This window comes from Hetaerina americana, unplaced genomic scaffold (assembly GCF_022747635.1).
Source record: "Hetaerina americana unplaced genomic scaffold, ioHetAmer1.1.p SCAF_1, whole genome shotgun sequence".
Classification (NCBI taxonomy): Eukaryota; Metazoa; Arthropoda; class Insecta; order Odonata; family Calopterygidae; genus Hetaerina; species Hetaerina americana.
The window spans coordinates 20,435,857-20,450,922 of record NW_027286069.1 but is presented as its reverse complement, the minus strand read 5'-3'; the positions used below and the strand labels follow the sequence as shown (position 1 = coordinate 20,450,922).

Here is a 15,066-nt window from a genome sequence, read left to right as displayed (position 1 = left end):
AGAGGTGGGACCACACAACCCACGCATTTATATTAAGGTCTGAATTGACCTTTTCTTCACGTCCTCTCTGTGAGTCCCTGACACCAATTTCAATCTTCTTTGCGTCTTCGGTTTATTGGCATTTTTCCTATTAATATTTTCCTCTATTACTCATTAATAAAATACCCATTTTAATTAATGATTTTCTTATTTAAACTCTTCCATTCGCTGTGCATTTATTCACTTCTACTTTAATATTTCACTTGACCTACTTATTTCTTGAAAATTCCGCTACATTCTTCTTCCACGGTGATTTATCATCACCTAAATAATTTCTTCAGTTAATCGCATAAGACGCTTAAAAGCGAATTCAATCCTTCATAAGTATGTCTAAATATAGATTTATTGCCCGAAAATTCTCGTTTTTCATTCAATATTTCCTTCCCGTTCTCTCCCACACTTTCTGGTACCAATTTGTGGCGCCCATCAATCATGCTGTTTTCTAACAGTTTAAAAAAAATAACCCGAGTTTATTTCATTATTATACGATTTGTTCTGATAAAATAACAAGAAAAATTGATACTTTTCATTCAAATTTTAATGAATTATATAATATAAGAATCAGCTAGCGATAACAAAATTTTATACACGTTGAACAAGAAGGCCAAAGAATGATCTCTCAATTCGACAAGTGGAAATGCAGCAAGGGAGAACCTCCATTGCGTAGCCTGCAATATAACTTGGGATGGAAGAATTCCGACTAACGTCAAGGGAAGAATAGTTCAAGCTGAAAGGGCGTTCATGAAGAAGTGATAACTACTTCGTTCAAAAAACATCTAAGGTTACGGACATGAAATAGTCCGTCAAAATGTTCGTTTGAAACATGACACTCGACGGATAATAGACATAGAAGATTTGAAAAGCTGGCCGTTGAAAAACTTTTGAAAATGGTACTGAATAAAAAAATGCTGAAGACTAAATGTACATACAAATGGAAGATAGAAGAATAAGCACATAAGAGAAGAGCTCGTAGAAGATCAGAAGATGTAAGGACTACATTTGAAGAGAGAACTCTACGGCAAAGAAAAATTAAATGGATTGGACACACCTTTAGGCGGAATGGATTAGTTAGAAACATAAAAGAATGGAAAATTTAGGGGAATACCCCATAAGGAAGACCATGGACTTAATTTGTAATGAACACATTACAAATTAAGAAGGATTAAAAAGCGAGAGTCTATCAGGGGGCGAAATGGAATTGATATTGAAAAGAGGAGAATGGAGGGATGCGGTAAATTAATCTAAACAGTAAAATACTGATGATGATGATCTTCTAAAAAGAAAAACCTTTTAATAGTTTTCCAAAGGGTCTATTTACTTGACTAATGTACATTTGAGAACACCTTTTGGCATTTTGGTTTGGCATTAAGCTTCCAAATGACCTAGACCCCCCAGAGTGTACCCGCCCGAGGAGGGTGTCACGTAACCTTGAACAGAAGGTCATGAACCAGATACCTTTAATACAATACGTCACCCATCAAACAAATCCGGTTGGAACTAGGGTCGTTGAGAAATAGGACACGATAAGCTATTAATTTGCGTTCTTCTTCAAGCCTAATGCATTTCATATACTTAAGATTCGATGAATTCCATACATGCGCCTAATATCACTAATTTCACGTACTCAATGGCATTTTACACATATAATACATTATAATTCCTGATCCGTATATCTATATGATGTCACGCAAACTGACAGAAGGGCTGGAGTGGGGGGTGGCTGGTAACCAATCCTTTTACTGCTTTACACGAAGTTAGATGTTAATATGTGTAGTTTTTTGATGTTTGATTGAAAAATAAGCTTCATTTTATTCATTTCCAACGGAAATATTTTAGGTGGTCTTACTTGCTTACACTGGCCAATAAAAAGAAGATACTTTTTATAATAACTCCTTTTATAAAAACACTGGTAACTTATGTTCAACTTTTAACTTCCTCAATTTATGCTAACATCAGTAATTTAATAGCAGCCGAATCGAGAAATTGAAATAACATCGCCATTAATGGATTGAGATATCATTAGAGCTAGATATAATAAATGTATGTATAATTATGTTCCTCCATCTACACCGCTTACTTAAGTCATCTCACCAATTTGTTGGCTATTATGAGTTTAATGATAAAATGTAATTGTCAGAGTTGAAAACATTTATAATTTTACTATAAATTATTTTTAGATTAAGAATAAGGATTCCTGGATCTAATTACATTAAGTTAACATTCATCAGAGAGTTGAAGACTTAAATATCATTAATTAAAGGTTTTTGCGAGAATACATATTGAATTTGAGGGTTGAATAGCATGATTTGAAAAATGGTGAAGTTCACTGAAGTGGAGTGAAACAGATTGGAGTTGCAACTTTAGCATGATGGAGGAAATGAAATGACTTTAGGGAAAGTAAAAATGAGGAATTGAAAAATTAACTGTGGATGAGGATAATGTGATTGATAGGATTCTGAGGGGAAAAAATTGATTAGATGGAATATTGAAAGATACCTGGTGATCAAAGAATACTTTACAAGTATTGGAAAGATATTTGGAAATATTTTACTGATATTGGGAAATCGAGGAAGAAAGAGGGAAGGAGTGTAAATTTTAGATCGTATGAAGGATAGCAGTAGTTAAGTGGATATTAGGAAATATGAAAGAGTTGTACCAACAGTACGAAATGGTATAGTTTGAATAGTCCTCATTCCATGTTAGCTAGTTATTAGGGAGGGCGAGCAACATTATGAATTATGGGGATGATTCAGTATGGTTAGAATGTTCAGGGAATGGAGGAAGGGTAGAGAGAAACCAAGCCTTCGCATTCCCCCAATCGAGAAGCCCCAAGGTGTCACATAATATGACTACTACCAAATTAGACTCCTTTCATCGCCGGTATTCGAACCCAAGCATTCAAGTTGAAAAGTCCGTAAATTAGTTATCTTATCATTACGATTTCCCCTTGATGCACGTATTTTAATATTAGTATCAAGAGTTTACCTAAAATTTTTATAGATTTTTGCTAATAATTGTTTAAAATAAATGTTATTTGGCACATTTTCATTTGCCATTTATTCTTTTTTAGATTAGATTCCAAATGGTTTACACGAAGTGAACCCCTAATGGTGGAAAATATTTGAAATATTTTTTGATATTAGCAAAGGAATTTTCCGATTCTTTGGAAATTAATATCTCTATAATCTATGATCTTTTCCCGATTATATAAAAATTCATGTATATTACACGCACTCACAATCATATAAAAATATTCATTACTTACCAGTAAGAATCAATAGAAAAATATTTTTTGACTGCTTCAGAGTAGCATATTTTATTCTAATATTCCCCATGTAACCCCCAGGAAAATCAAATAAAAAAAGAGTTTGTTTTAAATTTTTTGTTCTGATAATTGCATTGCTTCGAATTTTACAACTTCATTCTCATATGGCAATGATATTATTTTTTAGTTTCACGACGGTGTAATTTTAAAATAATAATAATAGTATGCGAACGACCTTGCGGTCGCCAGTCACCCGTCAATTGTTCCCATCACGTTTCGAATTTCATTTTTTCTCTAATTTTCCCGACCGAGAAGGAATGTAATTCGCGCCGCACGTATACGAGACAATGGAGTTAATTTTCCGAAGGGACGACATGGCAAATTTTTCGAGAGGAGCGGGTATAGATGTTGGAAGGGGGGTAGGAAGCTAGCGGATGCGGAAACGGGATTAGCAGTGGAGCTGGAGGAGGAAGAAAGTGAAAGATGGCCGGGTGTGCGTTTGGAGGCCGCGTCTCGACAGGCTTTGGGGGGTGCGAGAGCTCTCTTGAATCCCCACGGGGCGGCACGGGAAGCGAGGTTGGAGAGGCGTGAGAGGGGGCGGGGGCGGCCGACGGAGGCCGGGTGAGGGGGGAGGAGGGGGGCGAAGGGGTTGGAAGCGGGGTTGGAGACGGCCGATTGAAGCGGGGGAAGAGAGATGGGGCGGCAGGCAACAGGGTTGATGTGGGGTGGCTGTCCGCGGCCGAAGGGGAGGAAGGCGTGGTCCACCCTCTGACCGCCCCGCACGCGGCCCGCCACGCGTATAAAAGGACCTCGGTGCGCCCCTTTTCGGCAGCAGATCACAAAAGTCTTGGTCCCAGCTCAAGCATCCGGAGCAAACCTCAGGAGAAACACTCCCGTACCGCATACAACAAGCAACATGGTTTCCAGAATGGTAAGAGCAACGCCATTTGACTTCGGAAGGTTTTCCCCCGCTACACCTAAGCATTTTTTACTTTAAGTGTTTATTCCCAAGTCATCCATACTGCCCGGCTACGGTGAGGCAGGGTGGGGGGTAGTTCTTTCAGAGACGATTCCGAACCTCGGCTAGAATTACTGTTATGTGGGTCGTAAGGCTCTCCGTGACCGCGGCACCGGAGGCCTTTTTTTCTATACACACACATTCTTGGCACTCCTGCAGTATTCCAAGAAAAGTGAAAGGAGATTGAAATGGACGAGATTTGGCCATGAAATGGCGAGAACGATTTGAATTCGATAGAACAAGTTGTTCAATACTGCGATATCGTATAATTCTTTCGTTTTACATTAACGCCTTCGTCCAAAAATGATTTTAGTTTTAAACTGAAGTAATTTACATGTTTTTTGAACGCTGCCGATCTATTGTGGTTTTGTTGGACACATTTTTTGTCTCCATCTCTCATCTCTAATTCCTCAACTCAAAATGGCTCTCATTTAAAACTGTTTGAATGTTAATGATTTCTTCAAGACTTTCTGCCTATTATACTTAAGTTAGAAGTTGGCGAAATTTGTTAGATTTGAAAAATACTTGGAAATTTAGAATTTCCCTTCCTCAAGCATCTGATGAACTTTTTATTGATAGTCGACAAAATGTTTTGGATATGAAAAATTTTAGACAACTTTTATGGCCTTCCTTTTAACATAGTAAACATTCGCATATTTTTTTCAAAATTTCGATCTATTGCGTTTTCCTTTGAATGTTTTAGGTGCTCATTGGATATGAAATGCTATTGTTCAATCAAAAATTTTATTTCCAAAATTACTTTAGTTTAAAACAGTAAGGATTGGCATTGTTTTTTCAATGCTTTTGATCTAATTTGCTTTCGTTTTGAGGCAATAAAGCGCTATGCTTAACTTGGCATGGAAAGCACTTAAAATGGCTCTTATTTAAAATAGTTAACATTTGCGAGATGATCAAAGATATGCGCTGTCGAAACGTTGCCTATTTCAATATTTAAAATATATACTCTCAAAAAAATAAAAGTTGAAATTTACTCCCGAAGGATTTTTAACTCGGCGCCCTTCTAAGGGAAAGTTGCATTCAAATGGAGTTAAAGTAGATGGCAGTTAGGTGTCCGAGATACCACTTCCTATGACACAACGTCCCGATTTGTAGTCCCATCGGGAGGAGTTGAGGCCACGACTTGCGTTTTCCCTACTCCAACAGACGTTTCGTCGGTGCGAAAGTTGCGAAATTCATTGCTTTGACATTGGCCTTTCGGAGGAACTCCCAGGACGATAAAAATGTAAAAATATTTGCAAATAATTGCACAATAAGTTCATCAGGTGGTTGCAGATACGACTATATTTCATCCCGGATATACTTTCCCTCGTTGGAATCCGTTTCTTTGAGAATATGTACATAAAATATGTTTTCGTTCATTCATTTTATTAATATATTAGTTAATGCTATTTTGAATCGAACCCTGGTGAAAACTAATTCCTTTTAACGATTCAGTTCATTCGAAAAATTATTTTCATTGACAAAATATTTCGTTTAGCTCCAGAATGAAATTCAAACGCTCACATCATTATTACCAAGTCAGATCACGTGCTTCGTCTTCTGCTAAGTTGTTATTTAAAGAGAAAATGTGATTTTGGGAAAAGATTTCAAACGGCTTAAAAGACTGCATGAACCAAAGGATGGATTTAAGCATATTGCAATTTAGTGAAACAAGTAACTAACGAAGGACACAGCATTGGACTAAGTCTTGAATATATAGATAGATGCATTCGAAATATATAGTTGGTTGATTTATAGAAATATATCTTAACTAGTATTTAAAAGGGAAATTTCAAGCAGAAAAAGATAAGGAGAGGTATTCTATCGGATTTATCTCACCACTTTTTAAATATATACAAATAAAGACTCGTTTTATTGAGAAATATATAACTATAGAAAAAATATATGATTTTTTAAGTAAAAAAATCCTTCAATGGGCCAAATAATTTGTCATAAATTAGTATAGAGCAGAGTGAAAAATGATTAACTATTGACAGTTAATCATCCGGGGACAAGAGCCACTCGATTCATTTAAATAGAAGGTGGATCACCAGAAAAACAGGATCTTAACGGTTCAACTCCAATTTTTAGGGCGTAATTCCAAATTTGTATTTTTATTAGTACAACAGATCCCAATTGTAGGCTCTGGAACCAAGTCATCGACGAATCAGGATTCCTACACATTTCGCGATCACAGCAGTATAAAATGTTAGATACATACATATACTCAAACTAATCGTTTAATGCTACCTAACTTCTGAATCCCATGATAAAATCATCTAAGTATTTTTCGTCGATATCTGCCACCAATCATACACTCGCGTTGGCTAACATAGCAATGATATATTGAGATTTTTTAAACAACCAGATATATATGTCGTTAAAGTGAGTATAGATGAAAGCACAGCACCTTGGAGAAAACATAAGTCCGTGGTCTGAAATTATGACCTCATTAATTTATATTGTTTGACCAAAAGAGGCGATCTTAAATGCGGTCAATATATTCTTGGATGGTGAGCGTAGCCATGACTCGCTAAGGTCAACTATTATCTCATATTTCATCATTTTACAGTCTGGTAAACTTAATCAGTAGGTGTAAGTGGGAATTTGATCCCGGTCATATGTCTTAAGGCTCGTCCATATAGACCACGTGACCCATGGTGACCTCTTCTTTTGACTCGCCAATAACTAGATTCTTAGGTCCGGGATCCCGAGGTTTACGCTTTCAAAGGTGTGTACCAGGACAAAATACCCACTCCAATGCACCACATTCATAACCTTCCTAAGCCGTTTCTGCCGATGGTCATTTGTTATCCCCGTCTTCTGAATCTCAAACTCCGCCCCCTGCAATTTGTTTTCATTAGCTCCGTCCGATACCATTGTTTCCCTTGATTCCAGACTTACCTCACACGCCTAAGATACTCATCTGAGTTTTATGTGCCACCTTAAAACATTGGTTTACCCGCCGGTTTTCCGCGGGAATATGTATCGTTCTTGAATTTTAAGTGTTGCAGTATAATAGTAGTTCTGCGTGTAAGACGAAGAAGGAATTCAACGTATTATTTTCTCAGCAAGACTTTCTTCTATTCGACCTTATTTTTTTGCAAAAAATTTATTTCGGATCAATCGGGAATTAGATTTTGTTTTGCAGTTAATTCTCCATTTTATACTGATTTACGTCTACCTCCTATTTATCTTCCATATAATTAATTAACTGTTTGATATATATATAAATGACACATATTGATAAAATATATTGCCCATAAAAAAAACTGAAGATCATTATCGAACCTGATGACTTGGTACCGCAAAATATTAAAATTCAAAACAACCATATTAGAATTGACAATTTTCTCCTTTCTCAAGTAAAGATTCGGGCCTGTTCCTATGCATGAAAAGGCTGAATTAATGATTAGTTTGAATTAATACTTCTAATAAATAACTAGTCAATAAATAAAACTACTTTTTGACTAACAGGAAATGTGATTTGCGAAAGATCTATGAAAGTGTATTTTTCTTAGAAAAAAATAATTGTATATGAATATTTTAATACCCATTTAGACAAAAAATGACCATCTTTGTAGATACCGCCTGGTATGCACTTAACAAAGTGCTATTGGTAGGATATAGATTTTTACATATATAGTACCTATTGGGAGAAAAACATTTTAATGTGTCTTAGCGGTAGGAACGAACGTTGAAATCTCCTTAAAAATCTTGCACAATTATGTCGTGGGAGAAGGAATCCTATGTGATTCCCCATCCTGCCCGCTCGATAAATGTTAACGGTATATTTTTTCTTCTCCGCCAAACAGATTGTCCTCGCCCTCTTCGTCGCCGTGGCCGCCGCTGCCCCGCAGGCCGCCCAATACCCCGCCGGCGTCGACCCTCACACCTGCCCCAACTACCCCAACTGTGACAACGTCGCCCTCGCCGCACACGCCGCCGGACAGCACTACGCTGCCGCACCCCAACCCCACTACGCTCCCGCACCCGCCGCACAACATTATGCTCCCGCACCCGCCGCACCCCAATACGCCCCCGGACACCAAGCCGCCGCTGCCCCTGCCACTCTGCCCGCCGGAGTCGACGCCCGCGCTTGCCCCAACTACCCCTACTGTGGACCCACACCCGCCCACGTCCCAGCCGCACCCGCACACCACGGTGGATACGCCGCCCCCGCACCCGCTCACCACGGTGGATACGCCGCCCCCGCACCCGCTCACCATGGTGGTTATGCCGCCCCCGCACCCGCTCACCACGGAGGCTATGCTGCCCCCGCACCCGCTCACCATGGTGGCTATGCCGCCCCCGCACCCGCTCATCATGGTGGGTACTCCGCCCCCGCACCAGCTCACCACGGTGGCTATGCTGCCCCTGCACCGGCAGCTGCCCAGTATCCCGCCGGAGTCGACCCCCATTCCTGCCCCAACTACCCCTACTGCAACTAGAGGATGACCAATGGACGATTATGTGAGGGAGGGTATGCACCGATGAGACCTCCGGTAAGAGAAAGATCCGAGAAATACGGATATGAAAAATCGAGTAAAATACGGCCTGTGGAATGGTCGAGCCAATTTTCAACAACCCCCTATCCGGGTTAACGTTTTATTATGAAATAATGCGTATAGATGTCAACCTTAATATTCGCGTCAATAATTCAATTTTGTAAAATGGCTAAGCATAATATTTTACCAATTGAACAAAAAATTATCATTTATTGTAAGAGGTTATTGAAGCAGAGTCTTATAATATTCCACTAAAGATGATAGGAAAGTAACACAATATACGAGGGTCATCCGGAAAGTAGTACCCGTTCGTGAAATAAAGACACAAAAGTAAATATTAACAAACATAAAAAATTTTATTTGAAAGAGGATACTTTAAACTACTTCTCAACATAATCTCGTACGTACATAACTGTGTTTTTCATAGAAAATATCTTATCCTTCTAAGAGTTCCACTACTTCATAGCCTCCTCAAGAGTGATTAATGAAGACTCTACAGTATAGTGGAACTAGTTGAAGAATAAATGTATTAACTTTGGAACGCGAATCTTGTATATTGCTCTAGTTTCATATCAATATGATATTTGCCTATGATTTTATTTTTTTGTCTCAATCAATCAACCGTGTGGCTGCATCGAAAAATTAACCTTGTCACCTTTCCAGCAAGTTAATCGGTTAACTTGCCGAACTTACTCAAAAAATAATTACTATATGGTTCCTTGAAATATTGATAGTGACTGTGTAACATATCTTAAATATTTTCGAGAAAAAACGCGCTGGAATCAAATCTAGGTCAATGTGTCAAACACCCTAGTGGGCACCCAGAGACCATAAATATTCTGATAACACTTATTTTAAGAGATAAATGGTTTGAATCAATCAGATGCCATTTTTAAATTAATACCGAGAGATATTTAGTCTTATTAATTTCATAACTCCTGTTCTCAAATAAAACTTTTTAAGAATTCCCTTTTTCATTCGGATGTGTTCAATACTCTAAGGGTGTCATCAAATGTGAAGGTCTTTATGACCATGAAAGCTATAGACAAGTGCCATTTACTCTCTCATTTTCGAGTGATTAAAAGTGGTGTATTCATTATAGGACATAAAGAAGTAAAATACGTCGTAAGTCGAATTCCAGTTTAAGGTCTTTTTAAAAGATGTATCCAATGCTCCACTGCCAATTTTAAGTTGAAGGCTTTTAAGATAAAATCGATCGATACTGTCTCACTAAATTTTATTTTAAAATCGATTACTGTCTCACTAAAAATGGCAGCAGGGTAAGATTTTTCGTCTTCAAGGTGAAACTTCAGTGAATATCTCTTTTAAAGAACTGTGGATGTCAGTCACCTAGTCAGGCGATATTTGAGTCAAATAATTTGAAGTAACTTTCTAACTTGTTTCTGAAATCACCTCACAGAATCATAGACACTTCAAGCAGAGAAGGCTGTTATATAATTTCGTCAAAAGATCTCAGTTCATAACTTTCATGATCCAATTGGAAAATTAATATTCCATTGGCTAAAGCACTTGTCTACTGAGCGGAGGGTACGGACACAATTCCAGGTGTCGTTCTTAGGCACTTCCAGTTCAATCGCTGAATTTGTTTGAATTTTTGGGTACCAAATCTTCCTGGGAATTCACTGAGAAAGAAACTTCCTCATGTATTAACCTATTAACGTGTAAATTTCACATGTGGTTGGTTTTATTATTAAATGACCTATGCCCTCACCTATGAAACAAACCTTAGGGCTGATTACTGAGGTGTTTATAAGAGAATATTGTAAAATTTAAAGCCATTAAGACAAGATAATGAGAGGATCAAGACATTACTATGGCTAAAGTACTGGCTTCACACCTCGAGTCCCCGAGTTTGAATCCTAACATGTTTTTTCAGTGGTATCGAGATCCCTGCTTGTGGTTCCATGTAAGCCTTAAAGTGGAATACACCGTCTGTTGGACAGGAATTTGGACTTCGTGAACCCTTGGCGTAATAGTATACTCATGCCAACGTTTCGAGTTTCTCTATCCACTCTTTCCACCATTGCCTTAACATCTAGTCGCTGCCGAATTACCCAGCTATTGATAATGGCAAGAATGGCCTTAGCTATTGATCTCCTCCCCTTAAAACTACTAATGCGAGGGAATGACCTTTTTCTTAGTAATGAAAAAATCAAAAGGTCTTGCAGTCGGCTTGAAGGCCACGGAATCAAAAATCCCCCAGAATGCTGACTCCTCAGTGTTGCTAGGACTCAATGTAAATCGTGCTTTGGATGCACCGTCGCACTCGACGGAACGACGACAAGGTCACATATTGAAATGTGAATTATTTTTTTTGGTGGGCAAAAGTAGTTGGTGCCTAATTCTCTTTCGTTTCCCTTGAAAGGAGCCAGCCATGGAGTTCGAGGAGCACCGGTTGCTCGCTCCCAATCCTTCGACTGCCGCCGCACCCAATCCCACCTCCCCCGATGCATGTGAGCTCCCTGCCCACACTCCGACCGGCACACCCACCGAGAGAGAGGGAGGGCCGCTCAAGACGCGGGAAGGGGAGGAGGCCGTCGCTTCATGTGATACAGAGAGGGACCGAGACTCTGGAAAAAGCGACGCCCGGGGACGAAAGCTTTTGTCGTGACTGCTCAACTTTTCTTCCGACGCTCTACCACCCACCGAAGGAGGATCGACGACGGATCGTGGAAAGAAAAGAGAAAAAGAAAAAAAAAACAAATAAAGACGTATTTTTTCAGCACATTCGTGGATTTTTATTTCTTTCACGTAGTGATCCTTTCCCTGTATTTAAAATTAGGAAATGGAGCAAATTGATAGTGAATGACTTTCGGTGAAGCGATCACTGTCAAAGTCTAATGCTTCTTTCAGTATCCTACCGTTCCCTTGTATGTTCTATGCCCTTAATTTGGTTGGAGAAGACTTGGTGAATTTAGGCAAGCTGAAAGAGAGTATATCACTACCATTTATTGTTTTTCTCAGGAAGTATTCCCACCTTATGTATACTGATTTTGAAAGGTGACTAAAATGGTTATTTAAATTTTATTAGAAGCGTGAACATTATCAACTTTGTCTACATATACCCTATACACAGTTACCCCACACCAATTCGTTTCTTCGTTATTTCTGCACACCCCCACACAGTCAAACATGTCTATTTCCTTTTTCCCTCTTCCCAGCCCTCAAAGAATTCACCCTAATACATAAGGTATCCTTGACTGTACCATGAAGTATCGATGAAAGAGCCAATATAGTACCAGCAGCATTGCTGGAGGATGTGACGAATGGGAATGGTTTAGATAAACGGAATGGAGATAATGTTAGACTAGGCACTAAGCACAATATGAACTTGGCTTGGGTCCAACATAAACTTGATACTATAGGAAATAGATTAGAAATAGGGACGCATGAATGTTTATTGAAACCTGTCTCTAATTAGAAATTCAATTCGTAAATCTTTATGCTCACCTTGGTTAAGGGAACTATCCGTATCCCTACTTTACACGAAATACTTGAAATATATTATTCAAATTTAAAATAAAATGCAGAACGGGGATTAAAATAAACTCACAGTTCAATTTCCTACTCTGAAAAAGAATCCAAAAAAGGTTACTACCTGCACCCTGCACGGAAGGGTGGAGTGCGATCACAAGCACTTAAGTCGATGTTGGGAGAGTGATATGTGCATGCCACTCATAAAAGCCACAGGCAAGCCAGACTTAATAATGCGTGCGCACAGCCTTGAAAGCATGAATGTACGTATATTATAGCCGGAGGGGTTGAAAAGAGTGTGACCGCTTCCTCGGGACCGTAGCCAGAGCCCTTGGCACGTCACGACAATCGAAATGGCCGGGGGGTGCCGTTAACTTGAACTCAAGCGAAAAAAAATAGCTAAGCAATTTGAACGATCCGTTGATAATATCCCAGTCTACCGACATTGAGTTACTACTTATCAACCATAACCAATCAACCATATATATATATATATATATATATATATATATATATATATATATATATATATATATATATACATACATATATATGCATATATATATATACATACATATATATGCATATATATATATATATATATATATATACATATATACATATATATCCATATGTACATAACATATATAAATAAACATATGTAAATATACTATATACATATATATGTGGGTCGCGGTCTAGGGGGTAGAGCGTTGGACTACTGATGGAGGGTCCCGGGCCCGATTTTATATATATATTTTATATATATATATATATATATATATATATATATATATATGTAAATATATATACATATATACTATATAAATATATATGTATGTAAATATATATCCATAATATATTCATATATGTATACATATATATAAAGAGAGGAAGCCCAATCCAATTGATTTCTCCAAAACCTTAGGCAAGGTCCCCAGACACCCTGCCGGATATCTGGCATCATTTTGTCCTAATTCCATCCGTCCCTTCCGGCAAAACAAAAGCCGAAGAGGTTCGATATTCCTCCATCTCACCGATTTATCGACCGACGATAAATCATCGTCCTTTGCGAATTTGGTTCTGTTGCCTATAATTGTTCCCCACCCCTGAAAAACTGTGCTGCAAACCTCAGGTTGGTGAATTACGAGCAAAAATGCCCCTTCTCATTCCGCAAATACTATATGTTACTTTTTCTCCGTTCAGCGCTGGAGCTGACCGGCTCCCTTCGAACACCAATTATGATGACAACACCTCAGTAAAACGAGAACTCTCGTGAAATACGGAGATGCATGAAAAGAACAAAAGTTTTTGAAAAGTATAAAAATGTGTTCACCCACACTTTACGTCTTTAAAAATTGAATGAACTTTTCAGTAATTTTCTATGGAGCGTGTTCCAAGAAAATTCATAGCAATCTTAAACGTGGATGAATATAAATGACTTGCCATCTTTTGCGGGTTTATCGAGGCATTCTCAGCATGTATATTGTTCCCCCATAATTAATAGCTTTTCTACACATAAGTAAATAATTGTACACCCACACATGTTCACATTTGCACAGTATACATATATAGTCATACAGTTTCACTTTGCTAAGGACTTTCCTGTGTCTTGGGCAGAAAAGTAATCCCGTATAACCTAGATGGGCAGAACAAAGTTTGTTCTTCATCAGCATTGAGTGACAAAAAAGGATTTGCTTGGCAATGATTAGAGTAGTAATTATTAGATTAGGCGAGCGACATCCGAGGGCAATAGTGCCATTAGGAGTAGGTGGGTAATTTCTAGAGGTAGAATTTTCAGAGAAAATGGGAAGGAAAGGTCGAGGGAAACCCGACGTTGGCATAAGCTTACACGTTACGAAGGCGAAGAGGGGTCGCACAGTTTAAAATTCCATCAGACCAACTTTGTATTCCACTTGAAGTGCACTCAACGTAGAATCCCAAGTAGGGATTGCGATACGACTGAAAAATTCTGCCATCGTCGAAACTGGAACTTCGAGATATGAAGCGAGTTTGGCAGAGAATATTTATGATTCCAAGGTCACTTCAAAAGAAGTAAATACCCCGTGATCCCCTTGTCATATTAACCGCATTCACATGAACCCTTTTCCCTGAAGTTCCTCACGTGAGTGAACTAGCAATGCGTGCTTAGAGCGTTGTAAGGTTTTTTTCGAAAATAATGAAAATTGTACTCCTCTTTTAACTCGTGGATTTAATTCACGGTCTGGAGAACCAACGAGGAAATGGTAGCAATAGCTTCCAGCCCTTTGCGTCACCCCAGAGGCAATGCTATCCGACTCTCGATCCCGCCGATAGCGGTGTTCGTCGGCGTGTTGCATTACGAGGTGGGTTGGGACGAATCGGAAGGCATTAAGCCGTCCACCCCGAAGTCCTTCGGGGAACTTTCGGCGCGATGGCCGGCCCGTCCTTTAGGGGCTTCGCTGAGGTGGTGTGAGGGAGATATTTCGGCATTGAGGCTCCCCTCCTCCTCTTCCCTCCCCCTCTCTCACACCCCTTCGCCCGTCTCCTTCCCGCACCTTTTTTTTCCAGCTATTCTCCCTCCGTCATCAGAATGCACTTTCATACTTGGCCCTCGACAAGGTTGAACAGATTACGACCGAGAAACTCGGGCGTCGAAATCACTTTGATGGCGGGGAGCCCCAACCCATTCCGGTGTATGAATTTCGCACCAAGAACCACCCAAATGTGTAATTACCAATTGGTTGAACTAATCGTCGTGG

At 39.0% G+C, this 15,066-nt stretch overlaps 1 protein-coding gene and 1 long non-coding RNA gene across 2 annotated transcripts; both read left to right on the top strand.

Moving 5' to 3' along the window:
- Positions 1-4,149: 4,149 nt before the first annotated feature.
- On the top strand, positions 4,150-8,533 carry LOC139696924 (cuticle protein 1-like; the record flags this gene model as incomplete). Its single annotated transcript, XM_071595820.1, has 2 exons — positions 4,150-4,235; positions 8,138-8,533. Coding segments are annotated over exons 1-2 (411 nt in total), but the record flags the coding sequence as incomplete, so codon positions are not given.
- A 16-nt stretch (positions 8,534-8,549) lies between these two features.
- LOC139700406 (uncharacterized) lies at positions 8,550-11,578 on the top strand. Its single transcript, XR_011703679.1, has 2 exons — positions 8,550-8,827; positions 11,217-11,578. It is a non-coding gene; the product is annotated as an uncharacterized lncRNA (long non-coding RNA).
- The last annotated feature ends 3,488 nt before the right edge of the window (positions 11,579-15,066 follow it).